Here is a 25980-nt window from a genome sequence, read left to right as displayed (position 1 = left end):
AGAAGAAGGTGATAAAAATGAAATATGGTGGTGCTAGTCTTGAAATTATTGGTTGATGAACAGCATTATATTGCTTAACTGTCTTTCAATTATTCAGACCCTCTTTAGGTTATCTAAAATAAATTCAGTGCCATTTCTAATCCTACCCCTCGTCTCCCCTCAGCTGCACGTATCCCAAGGAGCTGGTCGATTCATCTCTCGTCCACTTCACGCTCCGGAGGCTTACTCAAGGATCAGTCAAAGAGAAAAGGTAAGGTTCATTTGGGACTTGATTTAGAGAAAGGGAATACGAGAGAAGAAGATAGATAGATAGAAGGAAACAGAGAGAGAGAGAGATATAGAGAGAGGTGGGGGGGGGGGAGAAAAGAGAGAAAGTAGGATAAGGGAGTATGAGGGTCATAGAGAGAGGGAGGGGGAGGAGGGAGAGAGATAGAGTAAGGTTCATCTGGGACTTGATTTAGAGAAAGAGAATAAGAGAGAAGAAGATAGATAGAAGGATCGAGAGAGATATATAGAAAAGGGAGGGGGGGAGAGAAAAAAGAGAGAAAGTAGGATAAGGAAGTGTGAGGGTCATAGAGAGAGGGAGGGGGAGGAGGGAGAGAGATAGAGTAAGGTTCATCTGGGACTTGATTTAGAGAAAGAGAATAAGAGAGAAGAAGATAGATAGAAGGATCGAGAGAGATATATAGAAAAGGGAGGGGGGGAGAGAAAAAAGAGAGAAAGTAGGATAAGGAAGTGTGAGGGTCATAGAGAGAGGGAGGGGGAGGAGGGAGAGAGATAGAGTAAGGTTCATCTGGGACTTGATTTAGAGAAAGAGAATAAGAGAGAAGAAGATAGAAAGAAGGATAGAGAGAGAAAGGTTTAGAAAAGGGGGAGAGAGAGAGAAAGCAGGATAGGGAAGTGTGAGGGTAATAAAGAGAGAGAGAGAGAGAAAGAGAGGGGGAGGGAGGGAGGGAGAGAGACAGAGAGAGGGAGAGAGAGAGAGAGAGAGAAGAAAGAGAGGGGGATGAGGTAGACAGAGAGAGAGAGATGTGGACAAGGCACATCTTTCTCTAACAAAATATTTTAGCGAACTATGTTTTTAACAATCATTTATTAGCATACACATGTATGTACCAATTTTTGTATAGAAGCAGGCAATTTTTGTCTTATAATATTGAAGTAAGCCTCCATCATCACTATTCTGTTTCCAAGACGTGTCTGTATGCTCTTTACTCCAGGTCAATGCTTACAAGCGCGTTGACCGGGACGGCTACGAGGGTCCGATCCACAAGAATACAGGCCAGCCAGTCCAGAACAACTACCGCAGGACTGGCCCATCCCCTCAGCAGTCCGATGAACCCGCTCAACTGAACAAGCACGGAGGACGTGACCTCCATAGATCAGGCTTCTCTCTGTCAGGTCAGTGACCTTGTGTGACCTCATGTGACCTTCTATCACCCTGTCCATGACCTTCTCTTAACCTCCAGTCTCGAAATGACTGTAAAACCAACTGTTTCCATAGCAGAATTTGTTTGTTCTTAATGTAGTGTACATATTTGTGTCGTGATTTGATCTGGTTTTTAACACTATAAGGTCAGTGACACCTTCTCAGATTAGGCTTTTCTCTGTCAGGTCAATGACCTTGTGTGACCTCACTAACCCCTCTGCCCCGATCCTGTAAGCTTTGTTCACATGTGGCACTGTAAATTGCCTTTAAATAAATGCTGCGGCAAAATGGAATGCAACGCTTTGCTTCTCGCTACTGTATTAAATGACACACAGACGCATGCACTTGTGAGTGAGAACGCACAGCCGCCTGTGTAACATGCAGATACCTATTTCCATCCCCGCATGCGACTCAGTTACTCCTAATATCTGTTTTATTTTGCTGTAAGAGCCTTTTCTTTCAGGCAGTATACCTGGCCATATCTGAACCAGACTTTATTGGCGAAAAATGACTATTATATTTATTGTGTGTTCATTTTCCAGAGAACAGTAAGATTTTTTTTGTGGACTTATTTAATGTTCATTTGGTTTCCTAGAGGTTTTTTTTGGTTATCCAGTGCTTTTTATATTTTATAAAATCTAAAGCTAAATCACTCTCAATCCTTTGTATTAAAGCTAATCTTGAGTTCTGGTAAATAGAAAATAATTTTTCACAGAATCCAACAAAACTTACACTGAAAGTTCAAGATAACAAATTAAAGACACGTGCCAAACAATTTTGGTAGCATAGAAAAATAAGGAAATCAAGGTAAGTAGGCCCGAGGCCATGCGCGTTACACAGGTCACTTGGTGCAGATGAGAGTTGGGGTTTTTATTGAAGATGATTTCCAGCAAGTTTTTGTGTGAGTTTGTTTTTATTTTACTGGATCGAACAGTCGATCTACTGCAGGATTAATGATCCACAATGAATTATAGCCATGGTCTCTCATCATACGATTCTCATACCAGAGCCCAAGATTAGCTTTAAGTTAGACTGTCACCAATTCCCAAGCCTTAGTCTAACTGTAGCCCTATTATCCCTACCTTTGAAGTAGCTCTGGGTCGAAACGGCTATCCTTCCTATCACAGTTCTCAAAATCAAAATGCAAACACCTCCCGGAAGATTATATTCAATGTGAATTTCCTTGATGAAACAAAAAAGACTCAACAAAATATTTACGATTCCTGTTCCTCTAAAAAATGCATTCTCTTATAGTGGTCAGTGCAATTGTCCAAAAAGAGGATGATTTTGACATTTTATATGAATTTTTATCCCTTTAACCAGATATGGCATGTACGCCCCAGCACTACAAAAAAGGTATTAAATGTGTATCGCTAGATCGCTTGAAAAAATGAAATATCCTTGTTTCGTACGACTGTCTATAAATCCTCCTCCTCCTCCTCCAAAGTACTCAAAAAGCATGGGAAAAGATCAGGGCCATGTTTCATAAAACTTGTTATCAAGCACAAGTTACATTAACTGTTATAAGCTACTGAAATCATGGCATCTGATTGGCTGAGAGCTAATTTGTCAGAGAAATTTAGCATTTGTTATTGATAACAAGTTTTGTGAAAGAGGGCCCAGTTCGCAAATGTGTACAGGATTCAGGAATGCTTCTTTTTCGATTGCTTAGTAGTTAATTGTTGTATTTGCTGGATATTTAGAGCTTACCGGTACATGTACATTTAACAACTAAATTATTCATACCCCTTATAAATTTGATGTTTTTTGTGTTTTTTGTAACTCAAAAATAAAAGCTGGACTGGTTGAATTAGGGCCTTTGTTGAATACTTTAAGATGGGAGCTTTAATATGTCACATTCTCAAAAAAACATAAATTGGGACAAATCATTTCCACGTACTTAAACAATTACAAAACTTGGTAAGGGTATGAATAATTTAGTTGTTGGCTGTATATTAGCAGTTAGAATGCAAGGTGTCGGTGCTCTGTACAGGTATCTTCTTGAGGTATTGAGTACCGGTATATTTGTCAACAGGTCTATGTCAATTTGTGCATGTTCAAACAGGAAAAGAAGGTATTTTAAAAATTCTGATTATACTGTTGTGATAAGATGGGCTAAAAAAAGAAAAAAAACAAGAATGTTACAAAGATTTCCAAACCATTATCTCCAATTATGTATCTAAAATATGGAATTATTCAATTTGTATGAATCATGCATTCAAGTCTTATGAATCGTGCATTCAAATTGTAGGAATCGTGCATTCAATTTCTAGGAATCGCGCATTCAATTTCTAGGAATCTTGCATTCAAGTTGTATGAATCGTACATTCAAGTCGTATGAATCGTGCATTCAATTTTTAGGAATCATGCATTCAATTTGTAGGAATGGTGCGTTCAGTTTGTAGGAATCGTGCATTCAATGTCTTTACGCAAGGCACAATGACAGATACATTCATTTCTGTATTCTGCTCCACATCTTATGGTGTACATCACACAAAAAACAGTACTGAATCCATTTATCTCTCTTTTGAATATTCAAATATACTACCCCCCCCCCCCACCCCTCTCCTCATAAACTCCTTATTTATGATTTCACTTCAGTATGCTTGCTTTGTTTGTGGTTCCCCGTTGGTTACGTGTTTGTTTGTTGTTGATTTATTTATGTTATTTTTTTAAAGGCAGTATTTGCTATATGCAGTAACTGTTCATACATGTATATGCAGCTTTTCCTAGCACTGTGTAATGTGTATAGAGGGAGGTTTTGTGTGGCGGTGTTGGTTAGAAGTCTGCAGCAAAATTAAAAGGCAGTCGTAGACTACTGATAACGCTGTTATTTTCGCATGATTAATTTTTTGCGGTGAGCAACCCCAAAACGTTTTCACAGGTTCTTAATTCGCGTTGCACACTTCACTCCATTGTTTTCATTTCTATTGGTGCAGGCATAAGAAATCATGCTTATATTTTTGAGAGTTCAAAAATACGGTTGCCGATCTTTGCGCAAAATCCATGAATATTTCTACTTTTACTTTTATGTAATTCAAAGACATCCATTCCCGAGTAGTTTTGAAAATGGATATAAATCGCTCTTGTCTGAGCAGTATACGTACAATGTATGCTGCATTGTCCAAGAATCGCAATAATCATGTAAGTGTCTCGTAACGTTTCGCTTAAGGCATTAATTTTCCTGAAATATTTGTTACTCATTTTCCAATTTCATGCAAAAGTAACATGTTTTGCATGATATTCTATGAAGTAATCGTCTACCATTGATAGTAGAATATTTAATCAGTATTTTATCCATTTCAAATGACATTTTGATGTGGTACTCTTCATGAAAATCTTTTTTTTTTTTAAAGTTGTTCACTTAAAAAATAATTTTGCTTTAATAAAGACCTGTAAATTTGTAAATAATGTGCAGAATATATTTGAAATTATTGGCATACAGGTCCAGGTGAATAATGAAAAGATCTTGGCTGTAAATTTCATTTAATTATAGAAAATATTTCCAACATCTTTATTCACTAATTACTATCTGGCCCAATATTTACAGAAGAATAGTACTCTAGTATGTACATGTAGGCGGTAGTTAGTATCAGCCTTGTACAGTAGATTAGACCCCTAAATGTATTTGCATACCCATTGAGTTGCATACATTAAATGGCTAGCTCTCAAGTTGCACATCCATGTGTAGCATGTGCACCAATAGACCGCCATCTTGCTACTCTCTTTTGTACTAACTTTCAATGCATTCTTGGTTACCCAACCAAATTACCAGGCAACTAGTTTCCCCTGTGTGTCTGTAAGTATCCATCTAGTGTTGTAGCTGTTATATGTGTGCGGTTGTAGATGCATGCTCCTGCGACGATCTCTCTGTGGTCGATTCCCCACTCTTAAGTCTAACGGACATACACGCTTGTAGAAGAGTAATTTTGAGGTTCTCGCATTCATTTTTTATATGTGCCTCCTTTAATTCATTTACGGTCAAGATTTTTTTTTAAATTGGAAATGAGCTTCTGAAGCCTCTCCCTCTACAACCCCTACTGCTAACCAAATTCTCAACTTCATCCCGGACCAAACCCAAACACTACTGGTATATCCTCGCCCTGAACTTAGCCTAAAACCCAATCGCTACCCTTACCCCACACTGTATCATTTATAATACAAATTCAGCCTGGAGCGATTGTTATCGGAGCAAATGTCAAATCGCTGTGTGTGTGTGTGCGCTCAAGCATGTCTCCCCTCTCAATGTCATCCTCAAAGTGTCAAGGTCAATGTGAAGGACACAATTTTAATATTAACAAAAGCAGGGAACTGAGAGTCATTTACTGGTAGATTTAGGAATGAATAATTATTTGGAAGTTAAAAAAGAGCTCTTACAAAACAATAAATAAAATCACCACAAGGAAATCTCAATTTTTACAAGTGCAGGAGCTCCTGTGAACAAAATTGTATTATGTAATTTTACACCTTCCCAAATCCTGATGCTGCATGACTGTATTTATCTCGCTGGTGCCTCGCAAGAGAAAGCTTCCAAAGCTCTCAGTTTGGGATCCATTTTGCAGGTGTTTAGATTGACTTTAAATGATTTGTTAATGTTATCTGATGAGAATTGGAAAGCTGTTTATTCATTTGGGTGAAAACTACACGTAGAATGGGTGTTATTTACAGTGATTTGTGGAGAGTGATCTCTTTAATTTTTTTGGTAATTTTTGTAATCGTTCTTCGTTGGTAAACTACACATTACTCCAGATATTAGTTTTATTCATAATGGTTGCAAATATTCTAAGAAGGTGGCGACTGATATATTTCCGACGTTGAATTTTCTTTGTTACTGTCAAATTTTGTGTGTTGAAAGGATCAACTTTGCCGATTCAAACATATTATTTAATTATAAAAACATTGATGTTTTACCAAGCGTTAATTTCAATATTTTATTTTTTGGTTTGTATATCATTCTGCAAGGAATTGAAACAAAAAGTCTTGTCGAAATTGTTCCATTTGTAAATTTTTCCCTTTCTTCCTCCCATCCTCCCCAATCCATCTTAAAAACCAAATACAGTCAAACCTGCTTTAGTGACCACCTGTCTACAAAGACCACATTTTTTTGTTTCCCTTCAAAATGGTTTCTCATTGAAACATGTACTAAAGGAACCTGTCTACAAAGACCACTTTTTTGTGTTTCCCTTGGGCGGTTGCTATAGGTGGCCACCTCTGTGTAAAGGCAACCTGTCTATAGTGGTCATCCGTATTGCCTGACTTCCCTCTAAAAGAAAACATGTGTTTCCTTGTATGGTCATAATAGCCAGGTTTGACTGTACATACAGTATGTTCTTCTGTGATTGATGCCCTCAACTTAATTTTCAATTTCCCTTTGAGTTCCAAGATATATTTCATTTGCAAAGGTTTGTTGTTAAAATCCCCCTTTTTATTTCCAGTGCAATACCCTTTATGCAACCTTTACCTAACATTGCTATATTACCTTTACACCAAATGGCTTTTGGAACAATTGCAATCATATTTAATTAATACTGCATGTATAGAGTCAAACCTTATCACATGTGTAAAGGCCTTTTGAGGAAAACAACAAAATTATCTGTATAAGCAGGTGTTCTCTATCTACATGTTATGATAGGAAGGCTTTTAAGGAGATGTACTTTGAAGGGAAACAGGAAAAAGCATTGGTCTTTATAGATGGTTGGCCTTTGTAAACCAGTCGTCTCTTAGAAGGTGTCACTGATCTTCTAAACTCTATGAAGTGTTCACAAAAATAATGTCTGTTTGGAACCAGAAGGGCATTGTCTTGTATACATTAATACAGAGTTAATGCCGTTTTGGCTCTGAACAGACAATTTATGGATGTTTGTAATAATATCAAGATTTAAAGCTTTTAAACACAAAGTAAATGAATCTACTTGTACATGTCGAGGAGTCAATGACACAAAGACGTAACTCCATTTTGACCATTTTGAGAAAAAGTAGTTTATGTGTCACTGAGCACTTGGGCCTTAAGGAAGGAGTTAAGTCAATGTTTCACTAGCCATTGACTTCAATGGGGTGTTGGGTGGAGTTAAATATTTGTGTTTCCTGGAAAGCCCACATTTTTCTGAACATTTTAATTTTAGATACTCATTTTGGCAATATATGGAGTTATGTCTTTGTGTCACTAAACCCCTCGATGTATACCAATTCAATGTTTTTAGAAGTTCCTCTTTGGAAATGAATCGGTTTAGAGTTACCTTTAACAACTTTCCTTCTCTTCTCTTTGACCTTTGACCCATATAGGTAGCCAAGTTGATGACAGGAAGGACAAGAGGAGCGGCCAGAGGATTATGGCGCCCCCAGGTGGTGCGTCAAGCCTCTCCTTCAACTAGACTCCTACCGGTATCATAGTGCTACGCCCTGGTATCATAGTGCCACGCCCTGGTTTCTTACAACTACGCCCTTTATGCATAGAGAAATTGTAGCAAAAGAAATGTATTAATGGATTTTTATGATTATGCCTAGCTGTTTCGTGTGACCTATTTTTTTCCTTTTCTGTATCTGTGGTCGTCGCAAAGGTACATGGCCAGCTTTCACGACTGGTGTTACGATAAAAGTTAGTTGGGGCGAAAGGATGCACCGTGTGGTTATATTGGAATGCTCTTGTAAATAGGAATTGGGAGAAGGGACACGTACCAAAGGTTTATAAAATTGCTTGTTTGCACTGCCTAAGAAGGGAAACTGTGAGGAAAAACGTAATTCATATAAGGATATTCAAAAAATGTAAATAGGTAATTGGCATGGGTTGAGTGACTGCCAAGTGTGGGTTTAAATTAAAAGAAACAAAATATTTTGTCTGAAGAATTGGATTTGAGGCAATTTGGAGACCACAGAATGGTCATGTTACTGCCCTTTTGAATAAAAAATTGGTATTCTGAAATTTGAAGAAATTACAGTTGTAAAAACTAATAAAAGATGGCAATTTGATGGATTTGATGCATGTATTGATGAAAGGAATAGCTGGCAAACAGCCCAACGACAGATTATGAATATACCTGGTACAATGTATGTTCAGGATTGTCCAAAGACGCGCAAGTTTTGTCCAAGGTACAATTCTGAAGGAAATCATCTTTCTACCGTTACTAATGGAGATGGATTTTAGAGAAAAAAATATGCACAAATCGCTAGATGTATACCGTATGTACACTGCTGATATAGGTACATTCGAACAAAGCCAATGTGCTTGTGAGCTACACGATGCAAAGTCAAATTTAAATCCTTTTTTCATCTTTTGTTTTGAGGAAAATGATAGAGTACTTTTGTTCTACAGAGCTTTCAATATACTCTTCAAAATTCATTCCATTCTTTATTTCATTTATAGTTACTTCAAATTTGAAACTTTGATGAAGGGCTTGTTCAACAGGAAGGATAACAGTAAGGGTTACTTGTGAGATCAAGATTACTTGTGAGATCAAGATTACTTGTGAGATCAAGGTTACTTGTGAGATCAAGATTACTTGTGAGATCAAGGTTACTTGTGAGATCAAGGTTAGTTGTAAGATCAAGATTACTTGTGAGATCAAGATTACTTGTGAGATCAAGATTACTTGTGAGATCAAGATTACTTGTGAGATCAAGATTACTTGTGAGATCAAGGTTACTTGTGAGATCAAGGTTACTTGTGAGATCAAGGTTACTTGTGAGATCAAGATTACTTGTGAGATCAAGATTACTAGTGAGATCAAGGTTACTTGTGAGATCAAGGTTACTTGTGAGATCAAGATTACTTGTGAGATCAAGGTTACTTGTGAGATCAAGATTACTTGTGAGATCAAGATTACTTGTGAGATCAAGATTACTTGTGAGATCAAGGTTACTTGTGAGATCAAGATTACTTGTGAGATCAAGATTACTTGTGAGATCAAGATTACTTGCTCTTACGTCAACTTACTTGCCCAGGTTCCAGGTATCTAATGATAAGCTTGCTTAATGGGGCAAGCTATTTTTAACGGGCTTGCCCTTTGGTATGCATAGGTTGCCCTGGAAAAGTGGCAAGTTGATTTTTGTAGCGGTTTTAAAGTCATGCAGCTGTTTTGCTCTGGGGGTCTGGTTTTTTCACATATGAACAATCGGATCGATGTTAATCACTTGTTTCTTTCTAAAGAAAGATATACATCGTAAAATAAAGGTTAAGCATGATTCACAACAATAAAGGTGCGATGTAAAAGGGAAATCAGCGTGTGGGTATTGTATCAATGGTACCGTACTTAAAACTTAACTTTTGGTTTTAAATCAATTATTTACATTTCTTTTTCTCTTTCAAAATGTGAAGATTTTTATTACCTATGTAATGTTGATTGAAATAGGTCTATATTGGTTTGTAGATAATTTGACATCAAATGCTATTATATAACAAAGGATCGTTTTATGTTCGTTTCGATTATCATTTCTATTCAATGGTTACACTAATTAGATAGTACTAGTATCGCTATTTCAGTAGTTAGATCATTTTTATACTGAAAACTGAAAGTATTTGGCGAATTTCAGATGTTGTTCCATCGATGTTAATTCTTCCCAGTTGTATTGTTCGAGCGATAGCATTATTTTTTTTTTGTGCATGTACGGCCGCCAAAAATATTATGGATCGTAGATGCTCTCAGGCTATGAAGTGCGCCACCTACAGCCCAACCATGTAAGATGTGGCCTTTGTAGACGAGGTGCTGTTGGCATAGAAACGTTCACGGCATGAAGCTTTCATGGATTGTTTATGACGGCCGTTTCCATGGCAAGAAATTTGCGTATTGCATAAAATTTCTTGCGATTCATTCATTTTTCTTACATGAAAGTTCCTGATTCTCAACTACTTGTGATAGTTTTATGCATGTGAAGTTTCTGTGCTTACAGGTCCTACTGGTAGTGTGTATTGTTGTCATGAAATGCAAGAGTTAAAATGCAAAGTTTTTCTATGCAGATGAGCTCATTTGCCACAGATATACACAATGTACACATTTTAAAGGTTTTCAGAGTGCATTTACCACAGAGAGTTGCATCAATGGGGTACAGAGGTCAAATGATTACATACGCTACATGTAATGTAAACCCTGGACCATTCAGAAATCACTTCCTGTGGTGCAACTCTCCTACATACAAAAATGTCTTCTTCAATTCGGCGGTTCGTGTGCATAAAAGAACATGTTTAATGTAAAAAAGAAGCATTGTAAAAATGATGGATGAAAGTGAGGCATTTCAAATTGCAGATGAAAATGTCACCACTGTTGTAAAGCTACAGTGTACAAGTATGATGAAAATGATAACTTTGCACCGCTTTGAATGTTAGCAAAATCACTTGAAAGAAAACCAAAACTACGATAGATAATTGATGTTGTATATAGATCATTATGCCTTGTGGAAACTACTTAAATTCTCTTTCTTCATATATTTCTCTCTCTATATCTCTCTTTCTGTCTTTTTCCTGCACCGTCTCTATAAACTGTATATATTCATTAGATGTGTCCGTAGCGCAAAGTTTTAGTAGTATGGAGTTTGTGACTGCCGAAAAAGAAGAAACTGAGCAAAAATATACTACGTAGGGAGAAATGAAAGAGTATTGCATGTCAATTAAATGGATCTGTTTGACTTCATTACTGACTAAAAAATAAAAAGTATTAAATCTGGCACATCCCTCCGTTATAACTGAATAAAGGCTTGATGTATGGACTTAGGCAAAATTTGTATGTACTGTTACTTCCGATTCGGCATTTTCTCTATGGAATTTTATCATTCTCCTTAATCACGTCTCTCAAAATTGTCCTTGGTGAATTTCTGTCTGTGTGAACGAAAAATCATACATAATCATTTTTTTTTTGGTGGCTGAAAGCATATATAGTAATTATTTATCAATGAATCATGCTTATAAAATTACATGACGATAATTCCATGTATCGTGATATTTGAAGTATATTTATAGGCAAATGTAGCGTTTCACGTTCCGTAAATGCATGCCCGCTGCTATACTGTATGTCATTTGAGTGTATATTAATAGGAGTATGTTATTTATACATGAAAATGTTTTTTGCATTCCCCTGCCCAATATGTAGAGCAAAAAAAGTTCTATATGTGCATTAGTGTGACGTGTCTGTAGTAATACATTGTAGCATTGAATATACCAAATTTGGTCTGGGATGTAACAGAGACATATATGTTTCCATTGATTTGCTAACAGTCATCTTTTAAGTCTGTAAAAAAAAAGATATTCTTCAAATTTGTTGTGGTTTGTCCTGCGTTGTGGTGTGTTTTGCCTATAAAAGTAATTTTGTTTTTAGAGAAAAAAATTAAATAAATGAATGTTGAAAAGCTGGAATATTATAGGTTCTTGCTTTTGTTCAGAATTTGTAGATTTTGTCAGAAAGAAGATTAGGTCCTTGAGTAAGGACTTAGTGCTTTGCGAAAGAGAAAAAGAGATAGATGGGTAGAGAGAGAGAGATGGATGGAGAGAGAGAGAGAGAAGGGTGAGAAAGATGGATAAAGGTAGGGAAAGAGAGATGGATAGAGAGAGATAGCTAGATAGAAGGAGAGAAAGAGATAGATGGATAGAGAGAGGTGGATAGGAGAGAGAGAGAGATATAGATAAATAGATAGATATATATAGAGAGAGAGAGAGAGAGAGAGAGATATGGATGGATAGAGAGAGAGAGCGATAGATGGATAGCGAGAGACAGAGAGAGAGATAGAAAGATGGAGAGAGAGATAGATGGAGGGAGAGATGGATGGATAGTGAGAGAGGAGAGATAGATGGATAGAGAGAGATAGATATATGGATAGTGAGAGAGAGAGAGAGAGAGATAGTTAAATGGATAGAAAAAGAGAGAGAGAGATAGAAAGATGGAGAGGGATAGATGGATAGAGAGAGATAGAGAGAGAAAGAAAGAGAGAGATATACAGAGATGGATGGAGAGAGAGCGAGAGGAGGAGGTGACTATGGAGGGGCCGACAGAATGAAAGAAACAAGGAAAGTGAGAAAGAGACAGAGAGAGAGAGGCTGTGTGTGTGAGACTAGAGAGAGAGAGAGAGAGAGAAAGAGTTACGGAGGGGGAGATAGAGGGCATAAGATACACAAAGAAGGGATCAATCAATCAATCATTCGAGAGAGAGAGAGTGCAAGGGATAAGAAAAGAGGCAAAAGTGACATACACCTAGGTGTTTATGGCGTAGGATGACTGATGAAGGAAAAATATTCAATATTAGAGAGAAAGATGGAGAACAAAAACAGAAAAATTAGCGCAAAAAAAGAATGAAAAACGCGTAGAAGGGTACTCTAATAAAAATTGGGAGTCACCTTTTTGCAAAAGTTCACCATCATGTAAGACATTAAAGTTATCCCTTCCTCTCTTTCCATTAAGAAAATAATAAATTTCCCCTTTCTTTCTTATTATTTCCATATTTTCAATTACATTTCCTTCTTTCTCTCTCTCTTTCCCTCTTTATTGTCTCTTTATTTCTCTCTTATCTCTTTCAAAACTGAATGTACATTACTACATGCATGAACTTCCCTTTTGTTCCTCTTTCTGTATTCCATTTTCTATATCTTTCAGGGGAAAAAATACAGGGGGCTCGGGGCCAATAAGCCCCCGAAATGCCCAAAAGAGCCCCCAAAAGTCATAAAAGAGCCCCCCAAAATTGCATATAGTTCAATGCAAACAAAATAAAGAGTGCTAATTTCATGCAAGCAAGCTTGAAAAGTAGCCACAGAAATGTTTAAAGTATCTCTACTTCCCATTTCCTACTCTCTCTCTCTCCTCATCGTCTTTACGTCTCCCCTCTTTCTCTCACCCTCCCTCCCCCCCCCCCCTCCCCCTCTCTCTCTCTCTCCTACACTTTATCTTTCCACTCTCTGTCTCTCCCTCTCTATCTTTCATAACTGAATGTACATGACTACTTCTGTTTTCTTGCTCTTTCTGTATTCCATTTCTTTAATATCTTTACCTCCCATTTCCTTCTCTCTCTCTCTCTCTCTCTCTCTCTCTCTCAATTTATATTTTCACTCCCTTTCCATCCCTCTGTTTCTATATCTCTCTCTCCTTCCCCCTTCCTCTCTCCCTTCATTCTCTCTCTCTCTCCCTTCATTCTCTCTCTCTCTCTCTCTCTCTCTCTCTCTCTCTCTCCCTACCTCTCAGTCTCTCTCAAACTATCTTTCCACTCCCATTCACTGGCCCTGCATGTATACACAAATCATGATCTCATATTTTATAAGCTACACCAGCAATATAAATAGAAAAACACAACGTTCCTAAAGATTTTCCTTGTCAATTTACTACATCATATGAATCACATCATAAATATTACAGGTATACACATCTCTTTGTATGGGTGATTCAAACAGTGGGATTTCATTCACTGAAAACCAGAGACCTTTGTGAAATATCAGCCATTTTCTTGGCAAACAAAACACTGTGAAATAAAAACAAGTTGGAAAATTGTCAAAAGTTTCACTTTTTAGAGTAATTTTTTTTCTTCATGAGAATCCTGAATGCCACATACATTGATTACTTCAAATGTTATTGTATTATGAAATACAATTATATTGTAAGCTAAAATTCCTCACTGAATAAAGGCTCTCCACCCCCCCCCCCCCCCACCAAAAAGAATCTCTTTCAGTATGACAGCAGAATTCTGGAGAAAAGTAACATTTCAATGCATACATTCATTACATACTGTATATCGGCTTTGCTGAAAACAAAAATTCTTACATGCAGGATTCACTGCATTTAAGAAATTCTATCCTTGTACACGACTTTCCATATGGAGCTGAGTTCACGAAAAATTATTCTGTGGGCTGTGCAGATGAAGACGGGACACTGTCCAATGCGATTGGTTAAAAGATACAAAGCCGCCTCCTTTCATAACATTCCTTCACAAGTGAAAACAGGTCCCCCACTTTGTCAATGGGGTCCTTTGCACAGATATCAGTTCTATTCAGAAGACGGCATCCCACAATAAGAGTGAAAATGTGCATATTCGATGAGCATGGGGTAGTTTACACAGAATACAGTTCCATCCTGTTCCCAAGGGTGAGAACAGGTGCATAAAGATCAACATGGGGTAGTTTCCACTCAACCATCTTTGTCCTACTGCATGTACATGTACATTGGTGAAAATGGGTACAAATCGAGGAGCAACTGGTAATTGACACTTTGCAATCTATGTTCATCTCATTCTTTTGGTGAAAACAGGTACCTAGGGATGAGCAGGGGGTAGGTTACACTCTGCCATTTTGGTTCACCTACTATATTATCAGTAAAAACAGGTCCATAAGGATAAACAAAGGGTGGTTTGCACTCTGCCATCTCTGTTCAGCACTCTATTGTGGTGAAAACTGGCCCATAAGGATAAACAAAGGGATGGTTTTCACTTAGCAATCTATATACACCACTCTATTGTGGTGAAAACTGGTCCACAAGGATTAGCAGGGGGTAGTTTACACGGGCCATGGTTCCGTTCTGTTCTTCCTCATGATGAACTGTATCCTCCTCCCCATCTCTTGGTTGTAAATCTTCTTCATGTTCTCGTATTCTTTCCTCCGACGTTCCTGGAAAGGTTTCTCAAAGTAGCGCTTTCTCCTCACGCTCTCAATCAAGCCATCTCTGTTCAGAGAACTGAAAACAAGACAAAATCATATTTAAGAATGGAACAGATTCACAATTTAATCCTATCAGTGTTAACATAGTGTAGTCAGCTTTGTGAAAAGGTTGTTTGTCAAAAGAAACTGCTTATCTTAGAGGTTAATAGAGAAATTATAGAGAATTACAGAAAAGGTAATCGAAAAGATGACATTGAATTTTGGTTCAATTTTGTTATGGTTGCCCAGATGGCTAAACTTCACAGTTTGAGGTTTAATCTAAAAGGACAAAAACATACAATGCTTGCTGGATTGCTAGGTGCCTACAAGTCTCGGCTATCCCCTCGGACGTGTTACACTGTCCGAAAAGGTACCTTGTATGGGTAATTCTTACTAATGCCCTCACTGCTGTGTATTATTTGTATACTCACTTGTTCAGGGTTCTGTACGCTCCGTCCACATCACCTCCTTTCACAAAGACGGTCCTCGCCACAAATCTCAAGTGACGGCTCATCCTCTTCGACTCTGAGTGCTGCAAAGAGATTAGGAATGATAAAAATCCTGATAAAATCTTGCTGTGGTGTTGCCTCTGTAGTAACCGAGTGTAGATACCTTAAGAGCTACTTAATGGATATTTTTTTTTGTCCATTTCAGTCGCCTTTATGTGGTGATTGCCATCTTTTAGTCACACAACTTTCTAGTTCATCATGTAGAATCTGCCGCCGGTGTGATTAAAAGATGGCAGCCACCATGCAACACCTTAGCGGAGACTGAAATTTAACACTGTTAAGTTTCTTTATTCAAGTAACTCTCAAGGTATCTCCACTTGGTTACTACAGCCTCATTATACGGTACTGATCTCACATAGTTGATAGACACCGCGCGAGTGTGAAGTTAGACTGTAACCTTACTCTTAGATCCTCATTAAATTCATGTAGACTAAGCACATGTAATTCACATTGTGATGATGATGATGATAATCATTACGGTCTCTATTACGTCATGCTAGTGCGCGCGCACCCATGTCTGTATGGTATGAATTGTATCGTGCAGCGGTTTACTGTGAAACCTGTGAGAAAGTGTATATACAATGTACTATTATGTAGATCTAGGCCTAATCGTTTTTAGGAAAAATGCTCCATAAAAATTAAAAGATAAGAAAATTGACACGAAACAGCTGAGAAACACAACAACTTTTAAATCATGGCCATGCATTATTTGAACAAATGATGAAGATTTAGTTGATTTTTGGTATATTTTATTACGGTATCTCCACGCCGGAGTTACAGGTCAAAGTCTGGATACGATTCCAAACTAGCGACAAATTAGTTTCATCACACATCACCCATCGATCTCTCCAAATATTAGATCTAGATCTAGACCCTATCTCTTTTTCTCATTCACAGACTAGACCTACATGTTTTCTGCACGTTCCTTCAATAAATCGTTATTAAAAATACATAGACCTTATAACTTTCTTTCTTCCTCTGTATTTTTCTTTTTCCACATCAAATTTCCTGGCATATTAACTTTGGTAGTTTAAAAACAAGCAACACCATTCTGGCATTCACAACATCAACAGCCACCAAAACAGTAACACGAAATCACACGGGTAGGACTGATCATTCATTCCCACACATCGACACACGTTAGATAATGCTTTTTACTGGCCGTATAAAGGCCCCAAATTTCCGTTTTACAAACTACAGGGCTAGTATTATTTCCCAAATCAACTTACCTCTTCTCGTTCCTGACGTACGGTAGCTTTTTTTTAACTTTTCAAAGACAGAATCTGAAATTTCTGTCTCTCTGTCTCGTGCTAAATAAAGTGTACAGACTCAAGTTTGTCACTTAATCGTTGCATAACAGTCCTCTGAGCTCCCATCCCAGCGCGCGCCTGTACGGTCGGCGCGGCGCGGCCAGCCGGGTAAAGGATAGACTCAGCTCGGCCAGCTCCACGAGCTGAATTAAAGTTACTGAACTGACTGCAGCTTTGCAGCAGAATGCAATATAGCCAAGAAATGGCAAGATCTGACTCCTTGCATTTTAAGGTAAATGAACAGCTTATTTTTTATTAATCTAGACCTAGACCTACTCGAAATCAGAAACCTGACCTAAATAAAGCGTTTAATAAAGGCTGAAAGTGACAAGAAGAGTGAACTTGTGAAGTAGACTACTTGGTTGGTAAAGAGTGAACAGGTGCAGTTTGATTCTGAACTTGTTGGAAGTCTGAAGTCTGAACAGTGAACTACAGAAATGTCCCCTAGATATGTCTAAATCTTGATCGTATCCAATCCAATAAACCAAGCCCTAGATGATCATATACTATAGACTCTATAGTCTAGTCTAGACAAACTGTGAAAACAATTGCTGATGAAATATCAGTTTATCATTATTGACAAGTAGACAAAAAATGTTAAGGATTTTTAACATTTTAAAAAAGTTGGAATAAACTTGAATACCGGTAAGTCTATGTTTTCCAAATGAATAAAGCTAGATTCATATTGATATTGTCTATTGTCTTGATGGTTCTGCAAATTCTATTCAATGAAAATTATATATGAAATTAAATATTTCAGACAGAGACAAAAAAATCAGAGCTAGACTATTTGTTGTGGATATGCTAATTCTGTTGGGAGTCTGGAACTGGACTACGTACGTCTGGCTTCACCGAATCCCTTGGAGAAGATAGAGCGTCGAGCAATGAAATGTATTTAAAAACTCCTGCAACGTGTCCAAGCAGACAGATTTTTTCTGTGCAATGTAGATAGACCCCTCTAGATCTGTCCACATTGATATTGCAATTGTAGAGATATAATTGAGACCTGAATTGAGATTTTGCATCTTCTTCCTTGTAATACAAATTCTTAAATTATATTTATGTTCCTACATATAAACTAAATTGAATATTATTTGAACAGATGTCAAATATGTTGTCAAATTGAATGGCAGAAAATAATGTTGATTTGAAATTTAATTGAATTTAAGATGATTGACTGTGAGTTATTGATTTTCATTTCATCTTTATTTGTTTCTCCCAAAGATCATTGATTAGTTCATCATCATGGAGCCTATGGAGAAAGAAGATTATCCCATCTGCCTGGTAGCTTGCAAGAGCCGTAACCAGCCACTTACCCCTGAGAAAGGGTACCAATCTGCTCTAACCTCAACTTCTCAATCGGATTCTCTCAAGACAACTGGCTCGCTACAAGATTTCTCTTCCCAGGTCGGATCGAGCGGGGTCATCGTCGACTACCAGAAGGGACTGGTAATCACAACTGCCCTGCCCTTCGCAGAGTTCATCCCCAGTGAACAAGGTGGAAGAAATGATCACCAGTCTAATAATAGTGAGGGTGGATTAGATAACTGTGTAAATCATTACAGTGGGAATGAGCTCAAAGAATCATCGGTTTCAGTGATTCTGCAAAGTCCGAAAATAAACGAGATGGAAAAAGCAAAGCAGAGCTTCCTTTCAACAAGACAATCGACAGCTAACCGGCATCGACCGAGTGCGAATAGAGTTTTCTCAGCCTTGCCCCACCCCAGCAAACTCACGACATCATCCATCAAGGATAATGCGACTGAATCGTTTGAGGTGCATGATGCAAGAGTCGTGTTGCTATGGAGATGTGCATCGCTTGACGACGAGATGAAGTCCCTCATGCCCAGTGCAGACAGGTGGGAGCTGGATTATGGGGAAAAGAAGGGAGAGATTGGTAGCAGTTCCCATCTCATGGATGGAAAGGACGTGTTAGAGGATGGGGATGAAGAGGGGAGAAAGGATAACGGTCAGAGGAATCTTCTGAGCTGGTTTGCTCTGCTACAAGTTGATGGAGGTCTTCATGTTTCCTCAGGACAACAACTCAAGTAATTTGATAAAGATTTGAGGCAATCTTCTTTTCACTTAATTTTATTCAACTAATTAACCATTCAACTCTTCATTGATATTCACTCATCTGTTACCTTGGTAATCAATGAAGAATAAATGAGGTTTCTGTTTGATGCACAACCTGTAGTGGAATTGGGAACTTAAATTAGATCTGGTAATTTTTCAGATTTGGATTGTGACTTTCATTTTAACTTTTAATAAGCAATATCTGATTTAGCTCTCTCAAAAAGAATTTCTGGTAAAATACCGTAGTAAAATACATAAAATATCTTGAAGGAAATTTAGATTTTACAGCAAAGTTCTTTGTTAATCTAGAAAGCTTTCATGAGGAAAATTAATTTTACTTGATTTTAAACTTTTGAAAGAAAGAAGCGGCCGGTACGTACAGTGTGATAGAGAATAACTAACAGAAAAACACAAAACTTAGCATTTTTGTGTTTGCTTAGTATTGCCTCTCTTATAGTCTAATTGTTGCTTTTCTTTCCATTCTGAAATGCAGAATAGTCCCCAGTACTAGCCTGCGTCTGGCCCAGCCTGTTACGGCGTGTGGTACGCCATTTGCAACGCTCAGTCCATCTATCTTCTACAACAGTCTAAGTAAAGGGATCATCACTAAACACAGCGGGCAGGACCTTGTTATGACGGACGCAAGGTGCATGCCAGGCACGGAGGGAGGAGGGCTGTTTGTCACGGATAAGAAACATAGGTATGTACATGTATTATCAGGGACAGTGGCGTAGTGTGTGACAAGCCATTAGGGGCACTGACATCATTGGGGGGGGGGGGTGTGAACAAGGCTCAAAATACATGGATGGGCGAATGACTGAAAAAATAAGGTAATTAAGGTTGCTCTGAATGATGAGGAGGAAATAATGTGCAGAAGGGGAAGAATTGGGGGGGGGGGGGGGAATGTCATATCACAGGATGAAAGTCAATGGAAATTTGTATTAGAAAAAGAGCCCTCGTGAGTACTAAAAGAGCCCCTGTGAGAAGGCTCATGGGTTTTTTTTTTTTTTGTGGAATAGCCCCCGTGGACAAAAAATTAATTTGAGCCTTGGTTGTGAATGAAAAATTGTTGTATGATGAAGGGGGTCCTCTATTGTATGACATTTTTTAATGCTCCTTTTCCCCTCTTCTTTTCAAACTCAGCCCCAAACACATCTCTTTGTCTAAATCCAGACTAAATTCAGTTCCTTCAATTGTTGATTACCTGTTAAAGGTATACTGTAGCTAGACGCTTCATATTATTGCACCTGTAATATACCAAAGGATTTGAAGACGGTGCGCTGTAAATTCATATGATGTCTTTTGTTTTGAGCCAGCAACATATACAGGGGAATAATCTCTGTACGTGTAGTACAGGAGTCAATAGATTCAACGTCCTTCTGCCTTGGATCTCAGCATTTATATTGTAAACAGTTTGACTTTGTATTGTAAACAGGTTTAATACCAAGTTGTGACATCAGTTTCCTTTTCAGATAGTAAGCTGGGAACCCAGGGAAAAAATACACGGGGGCTCAGGCGAAGTAGCCCCCAAAATGCCCAAAAGAGCCCCCGAAAGTTATAAAAGGGCCCTCAAATTTTCTGGTATGGTACTAGTATGGGTCATAGCCAGAAAGGTATTTTTTCTGTGTATTAAAGAACATAACTTGACCCCTTTCTGCCTTTCAGCAGTAGGTATTATTCAAATGAATTGTTAAGTTGTTTACGATTGTGTCATTGATTTAATTTGCAGATACCTCGCTGCGATGATCATATCTCCTCTTTGCTGGAAATCCAATGAATGGATCGGTCTGACTCTGGCTTGCTCTATGACCGCCATCTTGGATTCACTTCAAGGGTTGACCTCGATTGACCTCTCAATGATAAGGTCAACATACCATGGGTACGGTTCTCATTCCAGTCACGAAATGTGCCTTCAAAATCCAGGTAAAAGCCATTTGACAGAAAGAATGTTTTAATCCTATGTTATCAAGGAAGCTCCCTTTAATAGTTAAATTTCTCTACTTATTGTCAAATCAGGAAAGTTAATTATTGAAAGTTTATATGGATATTGCTTTCCCTTTCCCTATACATGTATGTAACGCAGATATACCTTGACTTGAATGTTTCAAATCATAGTACTCTTGAGAGTAAGAACAGTGTTGGCATCAGGATCATTTATTGATGAGAAGGAAGGTCTTATACTTAAATTCCTGCTTGTTGTCAATTCAGGAAAGTTAATTATGGAGATTATAATTATGGACATTAGAGATGCACCTTGATTTGTAGTGCTATTACGAGTTGGAATGGGCTTCAGGTGTAATTGCAGAAGTGCCTGAGTGATACTTACCGTCATATTGTAAAGTTTAATCAAATTTTAATGTTGATAATTCTTTTTCTTCTCCTTTCCTTGTATGTAATAGAAGTGGACCTCAAGCGTTTTCAAAGCGTAGTTCTATTGCGAGTTGGGACAGTGTGGGGTTCAGGGGTCATCGTCAATGAGAAGGAGGGGCTTATACTGACATGCAGGCATCTTGTAAAGGGTGCATCTTACAACCAAGGTGAAAAAAGTGTTTCTGTTTCAACCATTTTCTTTTTTCAAAGCTGCTGATTATTCCTACATTTGTTATTTCTTTTTGGAGGAATCTGCATCCTATAATAGGCCTTCAAACTTATGTATTCAATTGTAGATGCCTCTCCTTTATCTGAAAACTGCTGCGAGAAAGCATACAAACTAATTGCTCATACAGTGGACTTGAAGTCTAGGAAAAGAACAAACCATGCATCAGTCTTTGACAGAATACTAAAAAAAGGTTGATACTGATATTCATATTCTGATCTTAACCGACATAGAGATAATAGAACTTTAACAAAATTAAAAATAGCTTTATATCTTGCATTCATCAGAGTAAACTTAATACTGAACAGAAAACTGTAATAAAACAATATAAACCGAAACTTAGAAGAACCAAAGATAAATAAAGCATAAAAAACTAATTTTTTCTTTTAATCAATTTGATAGTGAATGTATAAGTCTGCTCCGGTCTGTGGATGAGTGCAATTGTGGTAAATATGAACCCTGTGACCTCTTCATTGGACATAGTCACATTATAGGTCAAAGGCCAAGGGTCATCTTCACTACAGCATCATCAGGACACTTTTATTCATGTTCTGACCTTTCTTATAATCTCTTTGATATAGTGAGTGTGAAGGTCTCCTCCGGTTCATGGATGAAAGCAAGTGTATTACACACAAATCCTGTGACCTCACCAATTGACCTAGCCATCTTGAAGGTCGAAGGTCATCAAGACAATGCTTCATTGGTCAGCATTGGAATGGACACTGACTACCAGGAAGGTGAGTTACATACACAATGATTGGTAATTTCCAAAGGAGAATTTAGCGACTTTCAGAGTTTATTCCAAATGCGAAGACTGACAGTAATTCTCTCTCTCTCTCTCTCTCTCTCAACTCTTTCTCTCAACTCTCTCATCTCTCTCTCTCTCTCTCTCTCTCTCTCTCTCATCTTTCTCATCTCTCTCTTTCTCTCTGTCTGTCTCTCCCTCTCCCTCCCTCCCTCTCTCTGTCTGTCTGTCTCTATCAGGTTCCAGGGTGTATGCCGTGGGGTTCCCTCTCTTTGATCCAAGCCAAAGTTCAACGCCTTCTGTGACCTCTGGGGTCGTGTCAAAGGTCATCAGAATCAACCAAAAGCCGATCATGACCCAGGTAAGAGAATGTCTATTGTACTGCATAAACATGGTAATACAGTCAAAACTACTGTATAGAAAGACCACCTGTCTACCAAGACAAAATTTGTGTTGTTTCCCTTGAAAATCGTTTCTCATGGAAACATGTACTAAAGGAACCTGTACATAAAGACCACCTGCCTATAAAAACCACTTTTCTTGTCTCCCTTGGGTGGTCTTTATAGACAGGTTTCACTGTACAACAATTAGCAATATTCTAGTTTTTTCTTGTCTCAGATATTCTTATTTCATTTGAAATTTCAAGTGAATATTGAATTGTTCTCTCCCAAAATTAGAAATGAACATTCCAAGACTTTATATCCAATGTAATGGATTGATGGAAGCACACCCCCCCCCCCCCCCCCCCCCCCCCCCCCCCCCGAAAGAGAAAGAAAAGATGGAGAAGGAAAGGCAAATTGACAAGAAAATAATACCCTCATTTGATACCCTTTCCTACATTTTAACCAACTAATGAGACCCCCCCCCCCCCCTTACAACAACGATGCCCCTTAAATGGTTTCCATTATTGCATTTCTATGCATTAAATCTTGTGACTTTATTCAGACGACTCAAGAGTACTTTGTTTTCTCTATTGCCCATTGGGGGTGACATGCTTTCGAGTATTATAGCAATTTCGATTGCTTTTGTCACCCCTGACCAGCGGCTTGTATCCATCTTTCTCTCTCCTCTCCACTTTCCTAAAACTGTTTTCATGTATTATGAAAATTCTATGTATTATCTGATTGTTATATTTTGTATGTTTTCCGACTGATATCATCAGTCCAAGATATTGGTGGACGACCTCTACCCCGTTCCTTCGACTGCCCCTTGCAGTATTTGCTTCTCAACACCTTCAGATCTCCTAACAATGTGCCCAAAATAGTTTAGTTTTCTTTCCATACTTCCCCTTCTGAGGGTCAAGTCTGTTCCAATCTTTTCCAGGACCCACACATTTGTCTTTTTATTTTTCCATGACACCTGCAACAGCCTCCTGTAGGTTGGTCAAATAATAATAATAATAATAATAATAATAATAATAATAATGATAATAATAATTTCTTTTGTTATCAGTCTACCTGTGCTATAAATGCCGGAGCAAGTGGGGGCGCTCTTTTATGCGCAGAGACCGCGAACCTAGTCGGTATCATAGCTAGCAACTCAAGGTACAACTTCATTTGTCATCATTTTTTAATCGGATGCTTATACGACTATAGTAGCATTGTGGTTTTTAAAGGGAAGGTTGAGTTCTGGGAAGAATATGAAAAATAATTTGTGAACGTTATCATTATACTCTGTTCACTTTGATGTGTATTGCATATGTATTGTAATTTGTAGGTTTATTTGCACTTTTTTGTTTTGTTTAATGTATAATTGTTCATCCGTCTATTTTGTTTGTTATATAGCGCTTAGAGAATTTGATGGTAAGCGCTTCGAAAGTAACGTTTTATGTTATTATTATTATTATTATTATGCAAGTGTGGAAGAACATCAAATAACACATGTTCCCTGAAAAGCATGGCTCTTAATTCAAACGCCTTAATTTTCTGAATATTGCAGATACATCTTTCTGTGTACAGTGCTTGTAACTTTACCAAGACTGGGCCAAATTTCTTATCATTTTGACAATTCCAGAACCTTTCAATACACACCAGTACTTATATGCTACATGATCAACCTTTTCTGATCGATTCCAAGTTTCTTTCACAGTGCAATCGCATGACCAGTACTCAACTTGATCTTTACCAGTGTATTGCACTGGATTTGTAGTAATAGGGTTAAAAAGGAATAGTTCTTGTAAAGGTGAAAATATATTGTGAGCTGTCTCATTCCTTTTATTCCCATGATGACAATGCCATAGTAAAAAAGGAATGAAAAATCGCAAAGAAGATACCAGTTTCTGTTGTAGTCTATACCTATATCGTTCCATGCTAATATTCTTTGGCAGGATTTGTCTTTCATTTGAGACATTGAAGGAGTTAAAGTAATATTCTTGTTTTCTTTTCTTTCTTTTTGAACAGAGACAGTGAGAGCGGAGCCTCATTCCCTCATGTTAATTTCAGTATACCTGTAGAGTGTTTTAGGCATGCTATCAAGCAGTACATCATTACTAAAGGTACATTTTATTTATTTATCTGAATTAAACTCTGTTCAATGGTTAAGGATAGCTTGAGCCTTGAGCCATTTTCAACCCATAGATAATGAAACAAAATCAGTCAGAACTGTGATGGGATGCCGATTGCCCAGAAGTAACCAATGAGCAAAAAAGTTTGTGAAGAAATCCAACTACAGAAACTATGAAGTGTACCTGTACTGTAGGGGGCATTCCAAGACTTCTGTGTCTTAGAGGCACTTTGGGCAAGGTCTCAACGTTTTTCATTTTTAGATCTAGGAACGGATGCAACTGAATAAGTGAAATACACACCAATGACTTTGAAATGAAATCCAACTAAATGCATTGTTCTCTTGTGCAATAATCTTCATTTTCTTAGCTTGATTAAATTGATAGTTACGGGACCAATGATTGCATTTCTTATCATTAGTTCTCTCTGTTACATTGTCTTTGTCGCAGATCCGTCATGGTTTAAGGACTTGGAGCTGATCAATGAGAAAGTCGAAGCTGTCTGGGCTCTAGAGGAGAATGGCACATACATCAGAAGACTCCCTAGCAAGCTTTGATCTTCTTGGAGGACTTGAGAAATATTTTGATTTATAGTTATCATGGGCCCTGTAAATACAGTGCGTCCCAGAAAAAGCGAAACCGAGAATTATCAATGTTTTATATAACTTATTATTAACAAATTAATAAATGACACATATTTGTAAAGCTTAGATCTTCCTCTTTCATCCGATGCAACTCATATAATGCATATTTCACGCATGAGTGATTACAATTTGAAGAGAGGGTACCAAAAAAGTCATTTGGCGAACGGTATCTGAATTTCAAAGAGAAAATCACATTCTTTCGCCCTTTCATATGACACCTCAATCAGGAAAACTAAGCCAGGAATAACAAAGTTCTGTTTGTTTAAAGTAATGCTTGCATTTCAATAATTTGATTAGACAAATTCGTTTTCACTGGCTGCCCGCCATAGCAACAAACAGAGTTGACAAAAGACTTTACTCTGTTTCGTTGACGATCAGCCATGCATCAAGTCTTTTGTCTTTTTCGTTTTGTCTGGGACGCACTGTATAGAAAAAGTTAATTGCATCTCCCCAATATTAATCTTATCTCCTTCAATGAGTCGTAATCTTATAATAAGAAATAACTTACAATTAATTTCATGCTACAGTTAGATACAATGCCTGATAAGATAGAAGTAATTGTAGCAATATTTGAGAT

The 25980-nt window shown here is 37.7% G+C and overlaps 3 protein-coding genes across 3 annotated transcripts in view; 2 read left to right on the top strand and 1 right to left on the bottom strand.

The window, feature by feature from the left end:
- Window positions 1-9795, top strand: part of LOC115918887 (dihydropyrimidinase-like) — a 47211-nt gene extending 37416 nt beyond the window's left edge. Inside the window, exons 14-16 of the mRNA XM_030993426.1 lie at window positions 164-250; window positions 1221-1401; window positions 7712-9795. Coding sequence (XP_030849286.1) covers window positions 164-250; window positions 1221-1401; window positions 7712-7800 — 357 coding nt within the window. The 3' untranslated portion in view covers window positions 7801-9795. The remainder of the gene's footprint in view (window positions 1-163; window positions 251-1220; window positions 1402-7711) is intronic.
- A 4293-nt stretch (window positions 9796-14088) lies between these two features.
- Window positions 14089-16877, bottom strand: LOC580522 (28S ribosomal protein S21, mitochondrial). The gene is made up of 3 exons (XM_780574.5): window positions 16762-16877; window positions 15455-15555; window positions 14089-15060 (listed from the first exon to the last, which is right to left on the bottom strand). The coding sequence occupies exons 2-3, from the start codon at window positions 15535-15537 to the stop codon at window positions 14883-14885; spliced, it is 261 nt and encodes an 86-aa protein (XP_785667.1). The 5' UTR covers window positions 15538-15555; window positions 16762-16877; the 3' UTR covers window positions 14089-14882.
- Window positions 16878-16974: 97 nt separating this feature from the next.
- Window positions 16975-25471, top strand: LOC100888502 (peroxisomal leader peptide-processing protease). Its single transcript, XM_003725827.3, has 10 exons — window positions 16975-17074; window positions 18067-18890; window positions 19412-19618; window positions 20648-20841; window positions 21318-21455; window positions 22096-22251; window positions 22499-22620; window positions 23712-23803; window positions 24659-24753; window positions 25210-25471. Exons 2-10 carry the CDS (start codon window positions 18088-18090, stop codon window positions 25314-25316), a joined length of 1914 nt encoding a protein of 637 aa, XP_003725875.2. The 5' UTR covers window positions 16975-17074; window positions 18067-18087; the 3' UTR covers window positions 25317-25471.
- The last annotated feature ends 509 nt before the right edge of the window (window positions 25472-25980 follow it).

This window comes from Strongylocentrotus purpuratus, unplaced genomic scaffold (genome assembly GCF_000002235.5).
Source record: "Strongylocentrotus purpuratus isolate Spur 01 unplaced genomic scaffold, Spur_5.0 spur5_scaffold_20, whole genome shotgun sequence".
NCBI classification, from domain to species: domain Eukaryota; kingdom Metazoa; phylum Echinodermata; class Echinoidea; order Camarodonta; family Strongylocentrotidae; genus Strongylocentrotus; species Strongylocentrotus purpuratus.
This window is presented reverse-complemented; position numbering and strand designations above follow the sequence as displayed.

Bases quoted from the DNA above. Each gene is read 5' to 3' on its own strand.
- LOC580522 (XM_780574.5), bottom strand. From the start codon at position 15,537: ATGAGCCGTCACTTGAGATTTGTGGCGAGGACCGTCTTTGTGAAAGGA. The intron at 15,061-15,454 runs GTGAGTATACAA...TCTTGTTTTCAG, and splicing joins GCGTACAGAACCCTGAACAA to TTCTCTGAACAGAGATGGCT.
- LOC100888502 (XM_003725827.3), top strand. From the start codon at position 18,088: ATGGAGCCTATGGAGAAAGAAGATTATCCCATCTGCCTGGTAGCTTGC. The intron at 22,252-22,498 runs GTGAGTTACATA...TGTCTCTATCAG, and splicing joins GGACACTGACTACCAGGAAG to GTTCCAGGGTGTATGCCGTG. The intron at 24,754-25,209 runs GTACATTTTATT...TCTTTGTCGCAG, and splicing joins GCAGTACATCATTACTAAAG to ATCCGTCATGGTTTAAGGAC.